The 21,413-nt window shown below is 39.5% G+C and overlaps 1 protein-coding gene across 4 annotated transcripts in view; it reads left to right on the forward strand.

Annotated features, from left to right (window-relative positions):
- The window catches only part of MCTP1 (multiple C2 and transmembrane domain containing 1), a 1,143,431-nt gene that overhangs the window by 1,012,219 nt on the left and 109,799 nt on the right, over nt 1-21,413 (forward strand). For all 4 annotated transcript variants that reach the window (XM_077462382.1, XM_077462384.1, XM_077462385.1 and 1 more), the window contains one exon: nt 8,024-8,077. In XM_077462382.1, the coding sequence (XP_077318508.1) occupies nt 8,024-8,077 (54 nt within the window). The remainder of the gene's footprint in view (nt 1-8,023; nt 8,078-21,413) is intronic.

Below are 21,413 nucleotides of genomic sequence, written 5' to 3' on the forward strand. Positions count from 1 at the left end.
ATACTACTTGATCCTATCCAAGGTATAGGAAAACGCAATTTAAAGGTAGCGTAGTAAAATCCAGGCAGTGTGTTACTTTTTAAGTGATAATTAGTATATAGCATTTATAGGTTGTAATGTCTGGAGGCAATGGGATTATCAATGCGCATATTGTGTGATTTCATCCTGTAGGTGGTGACAGTTTTCAATATTAACAAAATACAAAAATCTTGTCATTTAATGTTGTGATACAGGTAGATTCAAGCTGTTCAAATACTTTTAACGCAAGATGGAACTAAGAAAGCATTCCTAGATGTGGAACTCATTTTGCATTTGAATGGCACCTTTCATTCCTCTTATTATATTTTACCCACACATATTTATTTTTTAAATCAAAAGGAACTTTATTGAAAAAGCAATAAAAGATAAACAGTACAGAGTTTAATGTCATTACACGCTGAGCATAAGCACTTTGCATTTGGTATTCAGCACTTTCAGCCGATATTCACATTGCATCCACATAAGAGTCAGTTTCAGCATAAAAAAAAAATACAATCGGACAGAGAATAACTGATATGACTAGGGCCCCAGAGTGGAGAGCTCATACCATTAACTGCTGTAGCCAATTCACAATAGTAAATGGTCCATAATTAGATCAACAGGGGCTAAACCAGGAACATCCAGCCATTGTAGCCAAAATTTTGTTGAACTTCTTTGCACTACCTCTGTGCTGGTAAATACATTTTTCCAGCCTTATAGCGTCTCCCATTTGAGTCAGCCACTCCTTCACCATGGAGGGGTCTATCGATTTCCAGTGCCTCAGAATTAATTTTGTGGCCTGGAAAAGAGCCCTATCTATGGCTAATCTAGAGGTCTTCTCCACTAAAACTTCATCTATAATTCCCAACAGGCATAGTTTAGAGTGTTCTACGAGATGAATCTGAAATACTCTGTTAATAATCTCTATCACATCCTTCCAATATATGTGCAGTTTGGGGCACCTCCAAAACACATGGATCAGGTTGCCATGATCCCTCATGCATCTAGTGCGGGATGGATCCCCACGCACACCCATTCTCACCAGTCTAACTGGCATGTAATGGACACGTAGAAGCACATACAATTGGCATAACCTTTGGGCCACATTTAGAGAACACATGGAACCACATAAAGAGCGTCCTCCCATTGATCCTCCTCAAACACTCCCACATCCCCCTCCCATTTGGATATCACCCCTGAGGTGCTGTTGGGACTTATTGAGTAACATAGAATAGCTGCTGGAGATAAACTTCCTGCATATAATTGAAAATTGGTGTGGGACTCTGTGTCCATGTATTAATTTCAAATTGGGCCTTAACTAAATGTTGAAGTTGGAAATAATAAAATAACATGGATGAGGGGAATCTAAATTCTAGCTGTAAAGACCCACACATATTTCATGCTTCATAGTGTCAAAGTCCTGATTACCACTATATACCGCCCATATATTTTAACATGACTTTTACCCATTTTCATGAGGGCCAATTTACATTTGTGTGGTGTGTTGTTATTATTATACAGGATATATATAGTACCAACAGCTTGTGTAGTGCTTTACAACATGAGGGCAGACAGTACAGTTATAATACAATTTAATAAAGGAGAAATCAGAGGGACCTGTTCATTATAGCTTACTGTTTAATGCACATTTTTTAACACCCATTATGCCATGTACCAATTATCAGACATATCACATTGGGGTTGATTCACAAAAAATACAGAGCCCAAAATTTGGTGTGGCTTTGCACAGCAACCAATCAGCTCTTCCAGTTTTTTTTGTCAATGCCTAATTGAACAAGCTGAAGTTAAAAGCTGATTGGCTACCAAGCACAGGTGCACCAGATTTTACACTCTCCAGTTTTAGTAAATCAACCCCAATATTTTTGCTAAACACACTAATGTGGTTTGAAGCATGTTGCAACGCATGTGTGTTGCCTTAGTGCAGTGTTTCTCAATCTTGTTCCAGTTGGGGCGCCCTTAAAAAAATGGATTTTCAGTCTTGAGGCACTCCTGTCCAAGGCTTGGCTCGCGTTACTATGTGTCATGAATGCACACAAAATTGCACATGTTCCTAACACACAGACAAATGATCTTTAGGGGTGCTATTGATTTTCAATTGTTCTGAGTGCCTACAAAAAGTCCCATTCTATGTTTTTGTACTTAGTGTTTCGTGCTATAGTTATGAAAAAAGGCTACCATAGCGAAACACGTTGATCTTACTTCATGCTCAGTGTCTATTTTTTCCTATACATGGAATTTTTTACATAATAAATAAATTGGATGATGTCTTCGGATGTGCAGCCTGGATCCTAGTGTATCTGTTCAACATGTCCATATAATAATCATGTCCATAATCATAAGTAATATCATCAGCCCCTGTTGATAAATGCATGTGCAAGTCACTAAATTAATAATTGCAATTACATATGCTAGTAAGTAAACACCATTAGTCCATATTGATCAGAACAAGCTCACCAGTGACCCAATAATCAAACTGCAGAAGCTCTGTATGATCATCCTGACAAGTTTCAGCATGTGTGATGCAAAGCATGATAGTGGTATTAACGTTGCAGCAAAACCTTGTATTACTGGGAACAGCAACAACAGCATCACATCTAATGCATTACAGTGTGTGCCCACTTCAAAATGATGTCCCAAATGTGGTTAAAAAGATGCGTGCTAAAAGCTCCCCAAAAGAGTCAGCAGCACAAGGAGATGTAGTAACAGATGATTATCTTTTCACATTAGGGCAAACACTTACACAATACATAATTACACTATTATAACCTCCATCTCTAGGTAAACTAGTAAATGCCTTTGTAGGCCCGGTAGTGGCAGTTGATGAAAAGGTAGTGGTGGAGGCATGGCTATGAATTGTATAGGTCATCTTATGAACCATTGGCAAGTTTGCTACATATATCGCCACTGCAGATTTATAGATATGTGGTAGCAGGGGACGTGTTCATTCCACATTATAAAACTTGCTTCAATATCATGACTGTCCAGAAAAGATGTGTGTGTTACTTTCTCTTTTCACATAAAATCCCCTAAAAGAGCACATTTCCAACATGAATTGGAAATAATTGGGATACATTTTAATCTTAAATAGGAAGTAAACCCTAATGGGTTTTAGTTCCTGTTTTGTTTCCTGCAAACCCTGCAAAGTAAAAGTATAAAAGTATAATGGACTACTATGCATCGCATACTAGCCCATTATGTAGCACTTACCTGCAAATGAAGCCCAAGCTGTCCCCACTGCAGGAAGCATCCATCTTCACCCCTCTCCCTTCTGGGGCCATGGGCTCCGGCTGTGTGACTAGCCGGAGTTGCATGAGGTCACTCCCACACATGCGCACCGGAGCCGCCAGTCACGACACGCTCGGGAAGAAGCGGCATGGAGGTCCGTTTTTTCACAGCTCATGCACTGATGAGATCATCAGTGCATTACAAGGTAAATATCTTCTAAACAGCGCACGTTTAGGAGATATTTCCAGTACCTATAGGTAAGACTTATTCTAGGCTTACCTATAGGTAAAAGTTAAAATCAGGGGTATACAACCACTTTGAAATAACATAGCCACGCCCACTGTGCCCCGTGCTATTTTGAACCATTCTGTTCCTTAACTATTGGAAACCTGACAGGAGACTCAATAATTTTGCTGCTTTAGAGTCATTTTATCCCCTCGCTGACCTATTGCTTCATATCTTCGTGATAAATGAAAACATTTATAAAAAAAGCACCACATTCCCTGACAAAAAATAAACTTCCATCTTCCTCTCTTTTCTATGTTTTCAAACTGCAAGATTATCTCAGGCTGACATATAATTTGCTACCTTCATAGAATCCTGCTCGTTTTTTATCCCTAAAGGTCTTGCAGGGTGATTTGAATGACCTTAGCACCTCAGTTAAGATGGACAGGAGGCAGACAACATTTTAATGTACGGCATGTATCCTTGATAAACACCTCTATCATACAGAGGTGAACCAGTGCATTTATCCTGCAGGTCAGGACTCACAAAGCTCTCTGGATGAGAATTTGAAAGGGCTCTGAAGACTGTGCCAGCTTCTCAGCGTGCTCTGAAAGCTGGTGTCAAGAATAGTAGCCTATTAAAGGCATCTGGATGGAACAAATCAAAATGGACAAAATAAATGGGGACAAATTTATCCAACTTTTGTGGCTTTAGCAATTACTGCAATTTTGTGAGAAAAGTGTTGTCAGAAGCTAGGCTTACATTCACAGGATCCATTTTTTCAAATTGCTTTTTCTTTTCAATTTAATTCTGAGAAACTATGTATTTTTCAGAGTTTGTAGAAGTTTTATCGTAGATATAAAAAAAATGCAGTGACAATAAAATTTTCATAGACTTTTAACTTTACAAAAAATGCAGACACCGTGTACAACACATACAATCTATCTATCTATCTATCTATCTATCTATCTATCTATCTATCTATCTATCTATCTATCTATATATATATCTATCTATCTCTCTATCTCTCTATCTCTCTATCTTTCTTTATTTTGATCTTTTTTTCTATCGGCTACTAATCTCTCTGCTTATTTTAGCTACTACTATACTATTGTGCTATGATGAGAATATAGAGATACATTAGATATAGTGATTAGCTGCTGAAGCTGACACTCCTACATAGTGCCAAATGCTTTAAAAAAGTAATTCACTCAATGACTAAGTTACAAATCATTGCAATTGCTGTGACTCAGAAAAAAAATATGTCTTCTTGAGTTTTGAATAGAGTAGCAAATGGTTAAAACTCATGTCAATTTATTTTTTGCTTTCTTGTGATCTGTAGGGAGATTTACTTTTGATTCCTGTCCCAGAGATGTAACAGGAAGTCAGAAGAAATTTTGAAAAAAAGTGAGGCTAATTCCCCTCTTAGCCCTTGTACACACGGTCAGACATTCCGACAACCAAATCCGACGGATTTTGTCAGAAACTGTTGCATACACACAGACAAAGTTGTCAGAAAATTTGATCGCACTTAACGTGATGATGTTATTTCGTTAGGACGGGACTACGTTCAGGCTAGTAGCCAACAGCTTTGGTCTAGGAATTTGATCTGAGCATGCGTAGCACTTTGTCCGATTGGAATTCTCTACACATCATCAGACAAAGTCCGATCGGATCATGTTGTCGGAAAATTTTATAGCCCAGCTGGAAAACTTGGTCCGTCGGATACTCAGACGGAAACAGTCCGATGGAGCCCACACACTGTCAGATTATCCGACAACATGGTCCTATCGGACATTGTCCATCGGAATGACCGACCGTGTGTACAAGGGCTTAAGACTCATGTACACTGGTGTGCATTGTGAATGTACGCCGCCATGTGTTGCTATAATGGATTAGAGTGTGCTTATTTTGTTCCCATTGTGTGTTTGTGAGGTCAAGGGATAGTTCTTTTTCCCAGAATTGGCATATTTTGTTTTTCAAGGGATAGTTGTCGAAGAGTAGGGGGTAGATGGTTGAGATCACATGTCTCTGTGGTGTGCTTTCTGAGCATAGGGATTCTAGGGGGGTAAGTTGGCGAGTCCAGAGCTGTACTACTCCTTTAACCTCCCTGGCGGTAATCCCGAGTCTGGCTCAGGTTGGGATTTTACTATCACAAGCGGTAACCCCAACCCAGACTCGGGATCGCATCGCTGGATGCAGGGAGGACACAGGGAGAAGTTACTTACCTTGTCCCCTGGATCCAGCGATGTCCTGTGTGAGCAAGCTGTCCTCCGCTCAATTCACACAGTGCCCGAATGCTGCCGAGCTCTGTTCCCTGCGACGTTACGGCGCACGGGAGCGGAGATCGGCGCCAAATTCAAAAAAGTAAAAAGACACAAAACACACACAGTACTGTAATCTTACAGATTACAGTACTGTATAAAAAAAACGACTCACACCCTTTGTCCCTAGTGGTCTGTGCAGTGCCCTGCATGCACTTTTATATTATAAATACTGTTTTCTCTGCCTGAAATTTGGAGATTGTCCATAGCAACCAAAAAGTGTCCCCTTTTCAGTGTTTTAGGATTTGATTACATTATTGAATAATTTTACTATTCTTTATTATATTATAAACTTTATCATACCCGGGATGTCTGGTAGACTCTGGTTTGAACAGATTTAAGAGAGTTATTCCTAAGAATTACAGGTCTACAATATAAAATGCCAAATTTCCATGCAAAATAATTGTACCGCTTTCAGCACCTAAAACCAGAATGAATCATACCGCCAGGGAGGTTAAGTATATAAAGCACCTTATGTAAAATAAATTGCAAATTCACCTCTTACAATACTTCTAATTTCTAACAGCCTCTTTGCAGCCACCTCTTATGCACTGTAATTATGGTTGCATGGCAATCCTGATGGTGACAACAGGGAACCATGATTGAATAATGCCGGTCGAAACAGCCACTTCTGTTACCTCATTTAACAAGGTAACAACAGGGAGCACAATGAAGGATATGGAGAGAGTTTTGTCACCTTATAGCATATTAACCATTTACATACCAGGCCTATTCTGGCACTCCTCTCCTACATGTAAAAATCATAATTTTTTTGCTAGAAAACTACTCAACCCCCAAACATTATATATATATATATATATATATATATATATATATATATATATATATATATATATATATTTTAGCAGACACCCTAGGGAAATGGCGGTCATTGGAATTTTTTATTTTGCACGGTATTTGCGCAACAATTTTTTTAACTTTTTTTGGGGGGGAATTTTTTTTTTCATGATTTAAAAAATAACAAAACAATAAAGTTAGCCCATGTTTGTAATATAATGTGAAAGATGATGTTACACCATGTAAATAGATACTCAACATGTCACACTTTAAAATTGCGCACATTCATGCAATGACGCCAAACTTCAATACTTACAAATCTCCATAGGTGACGCATTCACATTTTTTTACAGGTTACATGTTTAGCGTTACAGAGGAGGTCTTGTGCTAGAATTGTTGCTTGTGCTCAAACGCATGTGCCGATACCTCACATATGTGGTTTAAACAGCGTTTACATATGTGGGTGTTCACTCCTGAGCGCAAACTACCGGGGACAGGGGCGTTTTAAATTTCTTTTTTTATTTAACATTTTTTTTTTTTTTACTTTCTTTTGCAACATTTTTTTATCACTTTTATTCCTATTACAAGGAATGTAAACATCCCTTGTAATAGGAATCATTCATGACAGGTCCTCTTTATGGAGAGATGCGGGGTCACTAAGACCCCACATCTCTCCTCCAGGCTGGAAAGCATGATATCAGAAAAAAAATCCACAATCTCATGCTTACCAGCCGCGATCATGACTTTGTTTACATCTGTGGCCCCGGACTTGTTGCTATAACGATGTGCCCGGGGTTCTGATGGTCATAGAGATGACCAGTGACCATCTGGTCACCAGTCATCTCTACACTCGTCACCCGGGAGCAAGATTCTTTCTCTGGGTCGCCGATGGCACGGAAGAGCCTGGAGAAGGATGTCCCCTCCCGTCACCTGTAAGAACAATCAAGCGGCGAAACTGGCACTATGATCATTCTTATGGTGCACAGAATCACCAGCTGAAAACAAGGATAACCGAATGACGCCTGTAGCTGCAGGCATCATTCAGATATTCCCACTGAAAGTCCAGGACATCATATGACGTCTTTGGGCAGGAAGTGGTTAAAAATTATGCATTTTTTTTACAAACTATAGAAAAACAATAAGTGCTAAAGAGAGCCATTCTGTAGCTGCTCTTGTGCCTGGAATGACTGAAAGGTATAGCAGTAGTAAAAATACAGAGTAAAAAATAACATATTAAAAATACTATGCACCCCGATTTGTTGCTGTAAATCAGTTTCTTCTATTAATGTTTGTTCACATATTTTGTTGTAAGTTTTAATAAAGTTTAGCTAGTGAGAGTGTTTTGAAACAGGATATATAACCTGCTGAGGTATACAATAATAGTAATGTGCTGTTCTTTTCTGTGCCCGCAGGTAATGCAAGACATGTTAGAGGACGAGGAGGAGGAGGATGACAAAGATGACAAGGTAATTATCCTTCAGTACACATGGGTATCTAAGGTTATCAGGAAGCAAGCCTGATCCAGACAGAGGGAAAAAGACTTGAAATGTGGCAGCAAAGAACATTGGACAGCCTGTTTATCATTCATAAAATGGTGCTGTATGTTGCAAAAAAGGGATCGGAAAGCTATAAAAACCATTTGTGCCCACAGCTGGGTCATTTTTTTCTGCTGAGAACAAATATGATTCGGCTTGTCTCAGTCTGATAGTTCTTCTCATGATAAGCTACTGACAACTGTTTTGAAGGACAAAAATATGACCTCCTGTAAAAACATAAATTAGTCTTTTGCGAGGAAAAATGTATTTCATAGTGGCCAGGCATACAAGGATGTATCTTACAAACATAAGTAGAAATTACATCACACAGAAAATTATACTTACAGTTACATTCAATATGATGTTTGACTTGATGATATAATAAAGCTACATTTTTTTTTAAAAATTGCTTCCACTTTTTAAAAATGAACACTCAGTATTTAACACGTGTGCGCAACAATTCCATTCCATTGACAGCTGAACTAGAAGAATGATTACTGGAGACAAAATGTTTACTGTTCTCTAGAAATACCCAATCCAATTAGAAGAATTAAAGGAAACTAACATTCAAATTAGCTGATCTGGTGTGGTCAGAGGAAAATGTATCCTTTCGTGAAAGGAGTATCCCCCCATCCCCCCCCCCCCCCCAAACAGTTTTTTTGCTTTACTTTGATGGACAAAAATCAATTTTTTTTAACAAGGCTAACTAGGTGTAGTAGATTCTCCCTTAATAAGGCTCCATTAGTGGTGCAACTACATCATAAATTGGTCTTCTGAGGTTATGTGCCAGTTTTGTCTCCATCTTTGTGGTCCCAGAAAATACAACTTACATCATGAATGAGTATATGTAGGGGATAGGTATTGTTACAATTGAAACTGAATGACTGGGCAAGCCACAGCAGTAGGGTAAAGTGCCTGCTTATATCAGCAGCCTGCTTCACCCCCACACCTGCTTGTAATAAATTACTACTTGACTTAATTACTTGGTTTAAGATATTCAGCTTTTGTATTATATTGTATATTGTATTATTTTTACTAATGCCTTATCAAGCATCCTAAATAATAAAGGCCTTTTCATGCAACACTGATCTGCTGCATGCCATCCTGCCAGTTCATATATGATCAGTGTTTAAACACAGACAGATGATGCTAATTGTATTATCTGACTGTGTTGTAATGACGCAGGCATTGTTTTCATGCATCATTATCCACTCTGATGTATCTAGTTATTGTGTAGGAGCGGCATAGTGAACTTTGCTTGTTCAGTTTTACACTGGAGCTGACTGAAAAAAACATAGGAAAGTAAAAGTGTTTTAGTTGCCTATAAAAGCCAATCGGGTGGTCTTCAAACCGCACTGGGAAAATGCCTGGGCCATTGCCATTGGATCTGGTCCCTTTAATGTTTTTTGTGAGTTGTTGCTATTAACTGATGTGCTCCCTGACTAAGGACAGACACACATTAATATAGTGGTTTTGCTCATATCTGTAATTTGTATACTTTCAAAAAATATTTTGTAAAAGCTAAGTATTGCATTGGAATAGTATGTAGTATTTTGTGGAATTTTAATCTTAGTTTCATCTAATTCAGCAGTTCTTAACCTTAGTGAGACCGGGGCCTGGTAAACACTAACTATACTGTCTGTGCCAGAACATAGCCCCAATGGATTGTAGATCGCAACCCCCATTCTAAGCCTTCCCTGCCATATAGAAAAATAAAAAAAATATATATATTATGGCTGCATAAGTGTGCACTCCCTTAAACTAATACTTTGTTGAAACACCTTTTGGTTTTATTACAGCACTCAGTCTTTTGGGTATGAATCTATCAGCATGGCACATCTTGACTCATACCCACTCTTCTTTGCAAAAAACACTCCAAATCTGTTAGATTGAGAGGGCATCTCTTGTGCACAGCTCTCTTCATATCACCCCACAGATTTCTCAATTGGATTCAGGTCTGGGCTCTGACTGGGCCATTCCAAAACTTTAATCTTCTTCTGGTGAAGCCAATCCTTTGTTGAATTGGATGTTTGATTTGGGTCATTGTCATGCTGAAAGATGAAGTTCCTTTTCATGGGCAGCTTTCTAGCAGAAGCCTGAAGGTTTTGTGCGAATATTGACTGGTATTTGGAACTGTTCATATTTCCCTCTACCTTGACTAAGGCCCCTGTTCCAGTTGAAGAAAAACAGCCCCAAAGTATGATGCTGGCACCACCATGCGTCACTGTGGGTATGGTGTTCTTTTGGTGATGTGCAGTGTTGTTTTTGCGCCAAACATATCTTTTGGAATTATGGCCAAAAAAAAACCTTAGTTTTATGAGACCATAACACATTTTCCCACATGCTTTTGGGAGACTTAAGATGTGTTGTTGCAAAAAATGTTTTTCTTCGCAAGAAAAGGCTTCCATCTTGCCACTCTACCCCATATCCCAGACATATGAAGAATACGGGAGATTGTTGTGACATGTAAAACACAGCCAATGCTTGCAGCTCATTTAATGTTGCTGTAGGCCTCTTGGCATCCTCACTGACCAGTTTTCTTCTCTTCTTTTCATCAATGTTAGAGGGATGCCCTCTTCTTGGTAATGTCACTGTTGTGCCATATTTTCTCCACTTGATGATGACTGTCTTCACTGTGTTCCATGGTATATTAAACACCTTGGAAATTATTTTGTACCCTTCTTCTGACTGATACCTTTTAGCAATGAGATCCCTCTGATGCTTTTGAAGCTCTCTATGGACCATGGCTTTTGCTGTAGGATGCGACTAAGAAAATGTCAGGAAAGACCTACTAGAACAGCTGAACTTTATTTGGGGTTAATCAGAGGGCAGGTGTGTACTGACTCCTATTTAACATTAGTTTGAATGTGATTGCTTAATTCTGAACACAGCTACATCCCCAGTAATAAGAGGGGATGTTCACTTATGCAACCACATTATTTAATTTTTTTATTTTTAATTCCCCCTCCCCCTAAACGATTTCAGTTTGTTTTTCAATTGAGTTGTACAGTTTATAGGTCACATTAAAGGTGGATAAAGTTCTGAAATGGTTTATCTTTGTCTCATTTTTGTACATCACAGAAATCTGACATTTTAACAGGGGTGTGTAGACTTTTTATATCCACTAAAGATACACTTTAAATCTTTAACTTTTGTTTGTTCAAAGGGAGCTATCTATCAAAAAATCACATTATTGCAGTTGTATCCCATAGCAACCAGAATTCTTCTTCCCAAAATAAACAGTGAAATCTCATTGGTTTCTATTAGTAACAACTCTAGTTCTCTGCCTATTTTCAATTTTCTGGAGTAGGATTTTTTTCACAGTATTTGGACTCCTGTGAATGCAAACCAATCAGAATGGCTACAAACTTGAAACAAGCAATTCCAAATTGGGAATCAATCTCAATGAAACTGGGAATCAATCAAGAGTGATTACTGTGGCAAAACGGAGCCTGCCAGACTAAAGAGAAAAGTTTTCAGGATTTGGGCAGTGTGTGGTACTAGCAATAGATATTAAGATTTCAGGAGGAGAATGTGAAAGCGAGTGCGTACCCCTACCTGAACACCCCTTAGAGCTGAACACACATAATATCCCAGTAATAGATTGCATGTTTCCCTGATAACCTACCTGTGCACTGAAGCTCGGTTGGACCTAGTGGCAACAGGAGGCTGTTGTGTATTTGGAAGGCAGTTCTGTGCTGATCGACAAGCTATCTGCACCCCCCTCCATCTCCACAGCTGTCAGACAGTACTCCAGCTGAGGCATTGCCACAGGCTTGAGTCTGTACAGGCAGGCATCAGCAGCACTTCCAGTTCATGTATGTCCTCAAGATCTGTGTTGCCCTGCTTTCCTGTGTCCTCATTTCAGGGCTTGGCAGGAGTGCCAGATAATTAGTTATGTACTAGTACTTCTGCCCGGTCATGGTTTTGCTCTGACAGAAAGAGTTTAAAGTGTTTGAGAACCACTGGTCTACTTTACATTTCAGCTTTGCTGAAAGAAATTTATTGTTTACAAGATTCAGTAGCTCAATCTAAATGAGTTTATTCCTTATTAGATAGCACAATCTGATATTTTCAGCTTTCCATTCTTTGTCATCTTTTAAAAGTTTATTGCTGAAACATTTATTGTATATATACAGTGCCTTGAAAAAGTATTCATACCTCTTGAAATGTTCCACATTTTGTCATGTTACAACCAAAAACTTAAATATATGTTATTGGGATTTTTAGTGATAGACCAATGTAAAGTGGCACATAATTGTGAAGTGTAAGGAAAATGATAAATGTTTTTCAAAATTCTTTACAAATAAATACCTAAAAATTGTGGCGTGCATTTGTATTCAGCCCCCTTTACTCTGATACCCCTAACTAAAATCTAGTGGAACCAATTGCTTTAAGAAGTCACCTAATTAGTAAATAGAGTCCACCTGTGTGTAATTTAATCTCAGTATAAATATAGCTGTTCTGTGAAGCCCTCAGAGGATTGTTAGAGAACCTTATTGAACAAACAGAATCACGAAGGCCAAGGAACACACCAGACAGGCACAGAATAAAGTTGTGGAGAAGTTTAAAGCAAGGTTAGGTTATTAAAAAGATCCCAAGCTTTGAACATCTCACAGAGCACTGTTCAATCCATCATCAGAAAATGGAAAGAGTATGACACACCTGAAAACCTACCAAGACCTTCCACCTAAACTGACAGGCCGGGCAAGGAGAGCATTAATTAGAGAAGCAGCCAAGAGACCCATAGTAACTCTAAAGGAACTGCAGAGATCCACAGCTCAGGTGGGGGAATCTGTACACAGGACAACTATTAGTCGTGCACTCCACAAATCTGGCCTACTGGAAAAGTAGTAAAAAGAGAGCCATTGTTGAAATAAAGCCAAAAGAAGTCCTGTTTGCAGTTTGTGAGAAGCCATGTGGGGGACACAGCAAACATATTGAACAAGGTGCTCTGGTCAAATGAGACCAAAATTGAACTTGTTGGCCTAAAAGCAAAATGCTATGTGTTGCGGAAAACTAACACTGCACATCACCCTGAACACACCACCCTCACTGTGAGACATGGTGGTGGCAGCATCATGTTGTGGGGATGCTTTTATTTAGCATGGACAAGGAAGATTTGATGGGAAGATGGATGGAGCCAAATACAGAGTAATCTTCGAGGAAACCTGTTAGCCCTTGTACACACGGTCGGAGAATCCGTCGGAATGTGTCCTATCGGACCGTGTCATCGGATAATCCAACTGTGTGTGGTATGCATCGGACTGATTCCCTCGGAATATCCGTCGGACCCAATTTTCCAACATGTTGGAAATATTTCCCGACCAACTGGTTCGATCGGACATACTCCGATCATGTGTAGAGTATTTTGATCGGACCAAGTGCCACGCATGCTCAGATCAAATTCCTACATCAAAGCTATTGGCTACTAGCCTAAACGTAGTCCCATCGTAATGAAATCACGTTCTGAATGATCGGATTTTTCGACAACTTAGTCCGACCGTGTGTATGCAACAGTTTCGGACAAGATCCGACGGACAAAATCCGACGGATTTGGTTGTCGAAATCTCTGACCGTGTGTTCAGGGGCTTAGAGTCTGCAAAATACTTGAGACAGCGTGGAGGTTCACCTTCCAGCAGGGAAACAACCCTGGATGAATGGAATGGTTTGGATCAAATCATATCCATGTGTTAGAATGGCCCAGTCAAAGTCCAGACCTAAATCGAATTAAGAATCTGTGGCAAGACTTGAAAAGTTCTGTTTACAGATGCTCTCCATCCAATCTGACTTGAGCTATTTTGCAAAACAAGAAAAGGCAAAAATGTCATTCTCTACATCCCCCAAAAAACTTGTAGCTGTAATTACAGTGATAGGTGGATCTACAAAGTATTGACTCAGGGGGGTTAAATACAAGTGCACACCACACTTTTCACATATTTATTTGTAAAAAAACAAAACGATTTATAATTTTCCTTCCACTTCACAATTTGTGTTGGTCTATCACTTAAAAGCCCAATAAAATACATTTATATTTTTGGTTATAACATGACAAAATGTGGAAAATGTCATGGGGTATGAATACTTTTTCAAGGCACTGTATGTTGTACCTAGTTTACAACATGTAGAACAACAGTTTCAATACTTATAAGCTTAAACAAAATGAACTCAAATATAACTGACGCTAAATTATTATCTCTCTCCTTTAAAAAGCCATTTCTTGTCAAAGACAAAAAAAATCTATTCAGCTGTAAAATTATTTATTTAATATTTATTATCAATACCACCGAATTAGTTGCCATCATTTATGTAAAGTATGTTGAATACACTAAATCAGCTGTATGTGTTTTAACAAATCTCCTATGTATGTAACAAGGTTTTTTTACTATTTGTATATCAATAAATTGTTAATTCATTTTTAATTTATTTTATTGTAGCCCTCGTACACACGGTCAGACATTCCGACAACAAAATCCGTCGGATTTTGTCCGAAACTGGTGTTGCATACACACGGTCAGACAAAGTTGTCAGAAAATCTGATCGTTTGTAACGTGATGACGTAATTTAGTTACGACGGGACTACGTTCAGGCTAGTAGCCAATAGCTTTGGTCTAGGAATTTGATCTGAGCATGCATGGCACTTTGTCTGATCAGAATTCTCTACAAACGATCGGACAAAGTCCGATCGGATCATGTTGTCGGAAAATTACAACGGGACTACATTCAGGCTAGTAGCCAATAGCTTTGGTCTAGGAATTTGATCTGAGCATGCGTGGCACTTTGTCCGATCGGAATTCTCTACAAACGATTGGACAACGTTCGATCGGATCATGTTGTCGGAAAATTTTATAGCCCAGCTCTAAAACTTTGTCGGTCGGATATTCCGACAGAAAAGGTCCGATGGAGCCCACACACGGTCGGATTATCCGACAACACGGTCCATCGGAATGTCCAACTGTGTGTACAAGGGCATGAAGGTGATGCACCTTAGCAAAGTCCCATGGGCAGTTGAGTCCTAACATATTCCCTCATCATTATGAGCTCTGAATTTTTTTTTTGGGCAGTATGAAAAATCCAGTTGTACACTTTTTGCACTGGTCAATGTAGTTATGCTAGAAGGTTTATTTTTTTTTCTTTCAAACCATCTGGAAAGGGTGACATAACCAACTTTACTTGTTTGCTGATATGCTTGTACAGTATCAATCTACTCAGGCTGAGCCCCAATCTTTGTGTGGATGGCCCGCTTTGACTTGACACTGGCCATAACTTCAATCAAGCGCAGGGCAGTTTAAGCAAAATTCTTCAATATTCTTCAATAGGTTAGATTTTTGCTGCAAACACAGGTTCCTTAAATACCCTGACCCCTTCCATATCTGAAATGTATGTGGCTCTTAAGGAGTTAAAGTTTGGCTCACGTGCTGTACTGGCCATTGTTAGAAAAAAAGAAAGCGGAGGGAGTAAGAAAGAAATACAAGCCTGTTTCCACAATTCATTGTGTCAGGATATGATAGCACTTGCATTAGTCGTCCTTGTGGGAATATGAAAACCAGAGGGAGGAAATTAGAGTGACCTTGTACCACAAAAGCAATGGGTTGTGCTAGCAGGTCTGCTTTGCTGCACACAAGAGCGCAGTGATAAAGGTCTGGAAGTGTCTGCCTTTTTACAATACCCCAAATCTCTGCTGCTGGAAGAACCTTCAAAAGATGAGACGTTACAATTAAACTTTTGAAAAATACTATTTCATAGATTTATAAAAGTACTGAAAGCATTTCTTTTCCTATGTGTCTCATTTAGGCAGGCTTAAAATCTTTAAAAATGTCTTTTAGCTATTTTAAAATATGTTTTGTTTATCAATCCAGACATTTTAAGTGTGGTTTTCCTATTGCCAGTTCCCCCGTGTTGAGGATTTTTGCCAGACATAATATGGATTTATGTCAAAGGAAAGATTGATTAATCTTTACATGTAAAGCAGCTGTCATATATATTACAATTCATCAGTCACCAAATACAAGGCGTTAGGAAAGCAGTAGAAGTGTGAAGTGTTTACAATCTGCTAATACCACAATAACAGTTAACAAGATCTTACTGAATAAATCAGCTATTGTTTATGGGATTTCCCTTGGTGTAATAGTCATTCCTCGGCAAAAAATATTAGAAGATTGGACATGTGTAGCCAGTTCTCTGATGCTAACGGTTCTATGGTCTGAATCGGGAACAAAAAAAACACTCTGCTGTTACATTCCAATAAAAGCTTTCCTTCCTGTGGTCATCGCGACAATGCAGTGGAATTTATACAAAATGACTTCATTGACTTCCAGTATTATTAATGCAGATTGGTCCCAAATGACAAATTGTTCTGGGTGCTAAAATTCATTTTTCCTTTAGAAGTTGTAGAAAGGCTTTAGTTTAGGCTCCAGTTCCTCTTTATAGGAAACCTGTAGTGAAAGAAATCCGTAGACTGCCATTGTTGTCCCCTCCTTCTGAACATAGTTGCCTAGTTCTCATGCTGAGTCTTCAGTACTTTAAGCAACTGATCTGGGATAAGTGTTTAGATCAGGGAGTATGAACTCAATTACTGCATACTTGTTCTAGGTCAGACATTTGTAAAGTAATAAAGTCAGCGATAGCCAGGTGACTAGCATTATTAGAAGGAGATGGGCTCTGGTAATGCCTGAATTTCTTTCCTTTAAGGGAAATTGTATTGAGGAAATATATAGGATGTCAAGACTAACCTCTCCATCTGAAAATGCTTGTTTCTTGGCTGTCACTCTGATTCATTGTTTCTTGGCTGTCACTCTTATGCACGAACTGACTTTCCGGCAGAAAAAAATCAGACGGAATCTTTTCATGGGATATTCCAATCGTGTGTGGGCCTCACCGGACTTTTTTTTTTTTTTTTAATTCTGACGGACCTAGAAATAGAACATGTTTTAAATCTTTCCCGACAGAATCAATTCCTATTGGGAAAACTGTTTGTCTGTATGCTGTTCCAACGGACCAAAAATGACGCATGGGCAGCTATTGGCTACTGGCTATTGAACTTCCTTATTCTAGTCCCATCGTACGTGTTGTACGTTCTAGATGATCGGACTTTGGTATGTAGGCAAGACCGTTTCAGCGGAACTCCATCTGAAAAACCGTCAGAGTTTATTCTGATGGAAAAAACGGTCGTGTGTACGTGGCATTATTCATTGGCTTCAGTACAAATGGAATTACTGAGAAGGAACAGCCATGCAGATCAAGAGTTCTGTCTTCACTATTAATTTGCTTTCTTCAGAGAAACCAAAGACAGCGATGCCATCTAATGCCATCTTCATTGATACATTCTAACAGGGAACCAAATTAAAGTGTTACTAAACCCACAACAGTAAAATCAGTGTGCATATTCAGTAAATCATGCTTGTTATACTCACTGTGGATCCTAAGGGGTTAACCCTCCGCATTGTGTAAAAAAGGCTGTTTGATCATGTCTTCTCTGATCCTCCCTTTCTTCCACTGTCCCCAATCCATATCCTGACAGAGCATTTGGAGTCACTCTGCACATGCTCAGTTTGGTGTGTATTGCTAGAGAGTTTCTTTTTTTTTCTTGGGAGGGTGCATGTGATTCCCACAAGGCCAATCAGCACTCTCCAGACAGAGGAGGGTCCTGCAGCCTCTTAGGGCAGTCAGAGTAGAATGAAAACTCCTCCTACAAGTTTTAACCAGACACTGACATAATTCATAAGACTGCTGTATACTGCTGATGAGAAAAGATATTTAGAAGTTTATATTTACTAAAATAATTGCATTTCCATGTTCTGTGTACTGAGGGAGACCAGATATAGTGAATGTAGGGTCCTGAGTTTAGTAACACTTTAACTTTCAATTTGGATTAGGAAATGTATACTTAATTTGGATTCTGTCTCACAAATGTGGAAGACACTATTAAAAAAACTAAAGTTTTATTATTGACACCTGCATTTCACATATAAGTAAATTCAATGGCATATCATATAATTCCTGGTTTTCAGACTTGGGGTCTATTTATAAAACAGTGCTACGACCTTACCAAAGCTATACTGCTGCTTTAAAAATAAATGCACATGTATAAAGTATAGAAATGTGCTTTGCAAATGTGCCTAGTGATCCTCTGACTTCAGGACTCCAAAGCCAATGCAAGAATGAATTTGGTTAACTCTATTGGACCAAACTGGGTGTATCCCAGCGAGATCCACAAACATTAACATTTGTAGACTCTTCGCTAATCTTCATATCTTAGCCCCCTATTCTACCCTCCAAGGCTGTCCTTGCTTTGTATACCCACAATGCCTTTGATTCTCATGAATGGCCCAAGATGACCCTGCAGAGGTTTGGATTTTATTTATATCCTGTGTACAAATTCTATACAACCAGCCAACAACCTGAATCAGAGTCAACAACAGTATATCATGCCTATTCCCTGTGCGGAGGGGCACAAGACAGGGATACCCTCAGTCCCCACTCCTATTCGTCTGGCTATAGAGCCTTTCTAGCAGCACCGATTACATGTACCCCATTAATCACAGGTGTCCACATGGGCCACTAGAAAAGAGATTGTTTTTGTACACAGATGATATATTGATATATCTGTCATATCCTTGACAAGCTGAGAGGATTCTGGGTGTAGTATAGAAAGTTTTGTTTACTCCAGCTTTAAGGTAAACTGGAGCAAGTCAAACATTTTTTAGATGGGTTTGAATTCTGATCGTGACCTTCCCACTAGCTGCCCTGTATAACTCACCAACAAGTTTAAATATCTACCTTAATACTTAAAATTATAGTTTATTTTCTTCTTTTTTTAACATATGCAGTACATTTCTTCATATGATTAAAACAATTCATGCACATTTTCCTGTGTTTTGTCTCTTTAAAAACACTGAAAATACTCAGAAAATCATATTGATCCTGGCAGAAACCCATAGCACACCTAATGTCCTATACTGTCTCTTATGCACTGAAATTCCAAGCAGTATTGTTAGCCCTGCCAAGTTCTCTCCTGATGTACTACAGAACACTTCCTCCTCTGTTCATCTACATAACATATGGAAGAAATGTTCTGTATTTTGTCAGGAAAGAACCCAGGCAGGGCTGGCAACACTGTCTGGCATTTCAGTATGGCAGAGACAGCATTGTCAGCTCACCACAGAAAGTTAGGAGCTCACTTGATTTCTATCAGGATCAATGTGCATTTTCTGCATTTGCCACACTTTTATAGATACAAAAACATGGGGAAATGTGCATATAATGGAGACTATTGATGAGCCGTGGTTCGAGTCGAACGTAAGGTCGACTCGAAAATCGCGTGTTCGTTTGTTCTAAAGCAAACCAAACATATGGGGTGTTTGCAGGAAATTAGAGCACCACGGAACACCCCATAATGCACAGCACAGTTGTGTGGGTAGCACTCTTGTCTAGCAGTAAAAAGGGCCACTGGTTCAAATCCCAACCACGACACTACCTGCCTGGAGTTTGCATGCTCTCCCTGTGCCTGCGTGGGTTTCCTCTGGGTACTCCAGTTTCCTCCCACACTCCAAAGACATGCTGGTAGGTTAATTGGCTTCTGTCCAAAATTGGCCCTAGTATATGAATGGGGACCTTGGATTGTGGGTTCCTTGAGGGTAGGGACCATTGTGAGTGTGCAATGTACAAGGGATAGGGACAGTTTGTAGACACGCACCCACACTCACTTAGGTTGAACTGGATAGACTGGTGTCTTTATTCAACCTTACTAACTATGACCAGTTAGTCACCAATCACAGTGCTCTCTGCTGAGAGAGCCACAGGCAGGGTGCCTTTAGCCAATCATTGCTCACAGGGACTAAGTCCATGCCCCACACTATATAAGGCTGCTTACATAGTGGCCTTGTGTAGTGTTGTTGGCGTGGATAGAGAGGTAGCTTGAGTTAGATTAAGCAGGCAGGTTATTCAGTTAGTAGCAGTGTATTTGATATATATATATATATATATATATATATATATATATATATATATATATACACACACAGTCAGTCTAGTATATATACAGTATCTCACAAAAGTGAGTACGCCCCTCACATTTTTGTAATTATTTTATTATATCTTTTCATGTGACAATCCTGAAGAAATGACACTTTGCTACAATGTAAAGTAGTGAGTGTACAGCTTCTTTAACAGTGTAAATTTGCTGTCCCCTCAAAATAACTCAGCACACAGCCATTCATGTCTAAACCGCTGGCAACAAAAGTGAGTACACCCCTAAGTGAAAATGTCCAAATTGGGTCCAGTTAGCCATTTTCTCTCCCATATGTCATGTGACTCGTTAGTGTTACAAGGCCTCAGATGGAAATGGGGAGCAGGTGTGTTAAATTTGGTGTTATCGATCTCACTCTCTCATACTGGTCACTGGAAGTTCAACATGGCACCTCATGGCAAAGAACTTTCAGAGGATCTAAAAAAAAGAATTGTCGCTCTAAATAAAGATGGCCTAGGCTATAAGAAGATTACCAAGACCCTGAAACTGAACTGCAGCATGGTGGACAAGACCATATAGAGGTTTAACAGGGCAGGTTCCACTCAGAACAGGCCTTGTCATGGTCGACCAAAGAAGTTGAGTGCACGTGCTCAGCGTCATATGCAGAGGTTGTCTTTGGGAAATAGAAGTATAGAAGTATAAGTGCTGCAGAGGTTGGAGGGGTGGGGGGTCAGCCTGTCAGTGCTCAGACCATATGCCACATACCGCATCAAATTGGTCTGCATGGCTGTCATCCCAGAAGTAAGCCTCTTCTAAAGATAATGCACAAGAAATCCCGCAAACAGTTTGCCGAAGACAAGCAAACTAAGGGCATGAATTACTAGAGCCATGTCCTGTGGTCTTATGAGACCAAGATAAACTTATTTGGTTCAGATGGTGTCAAGCGTGTGGGGCAGCAACCAGGTAAGGAGTACAAAGACGAGTGTGTCTTGCCTACAGTCAAGCATGGTGGTGGGAGTGTCATGGTCTGGGCTGCATGAGTGCTGCCGACACTGGGGATCTACAGTTCATTGAGGGAACCATGAATGCAAACATGTACTGTGACATACTAACGCAGAACATGATCTCCCCTCCCTTCGAAGACAGGGCCACAGGGCAGTATTACAACATGATAACGACCCCAAACACACCTCCGAAATGGCCACTGCCTTGCTAAATAAGCTGAAGGTAAAGGTGATGGATTGGCCATGCATGTCTCCAGACCTAAACCCTATTGAGCATCTGTGGGGCAACCTCAAA

This window comes from Lithobates pipiens, unplaced genomic scaffold, assembly GCF_037356315.1.
Source record: "Lithobates pipiens isolate NorthernLeopardFrog02 unplaced genomic scaffold, aLitPip1_a1.2 Scaffold_3, whole genome shotgun sequence".
In the NCBI taxonomy this organism is placed as follows: domain Eukaryota; kingdom Metazoa; phylum Chordata; class Amphibia; order Anura; family Ranidae; genus Lithobates; species Lithobates pipiens.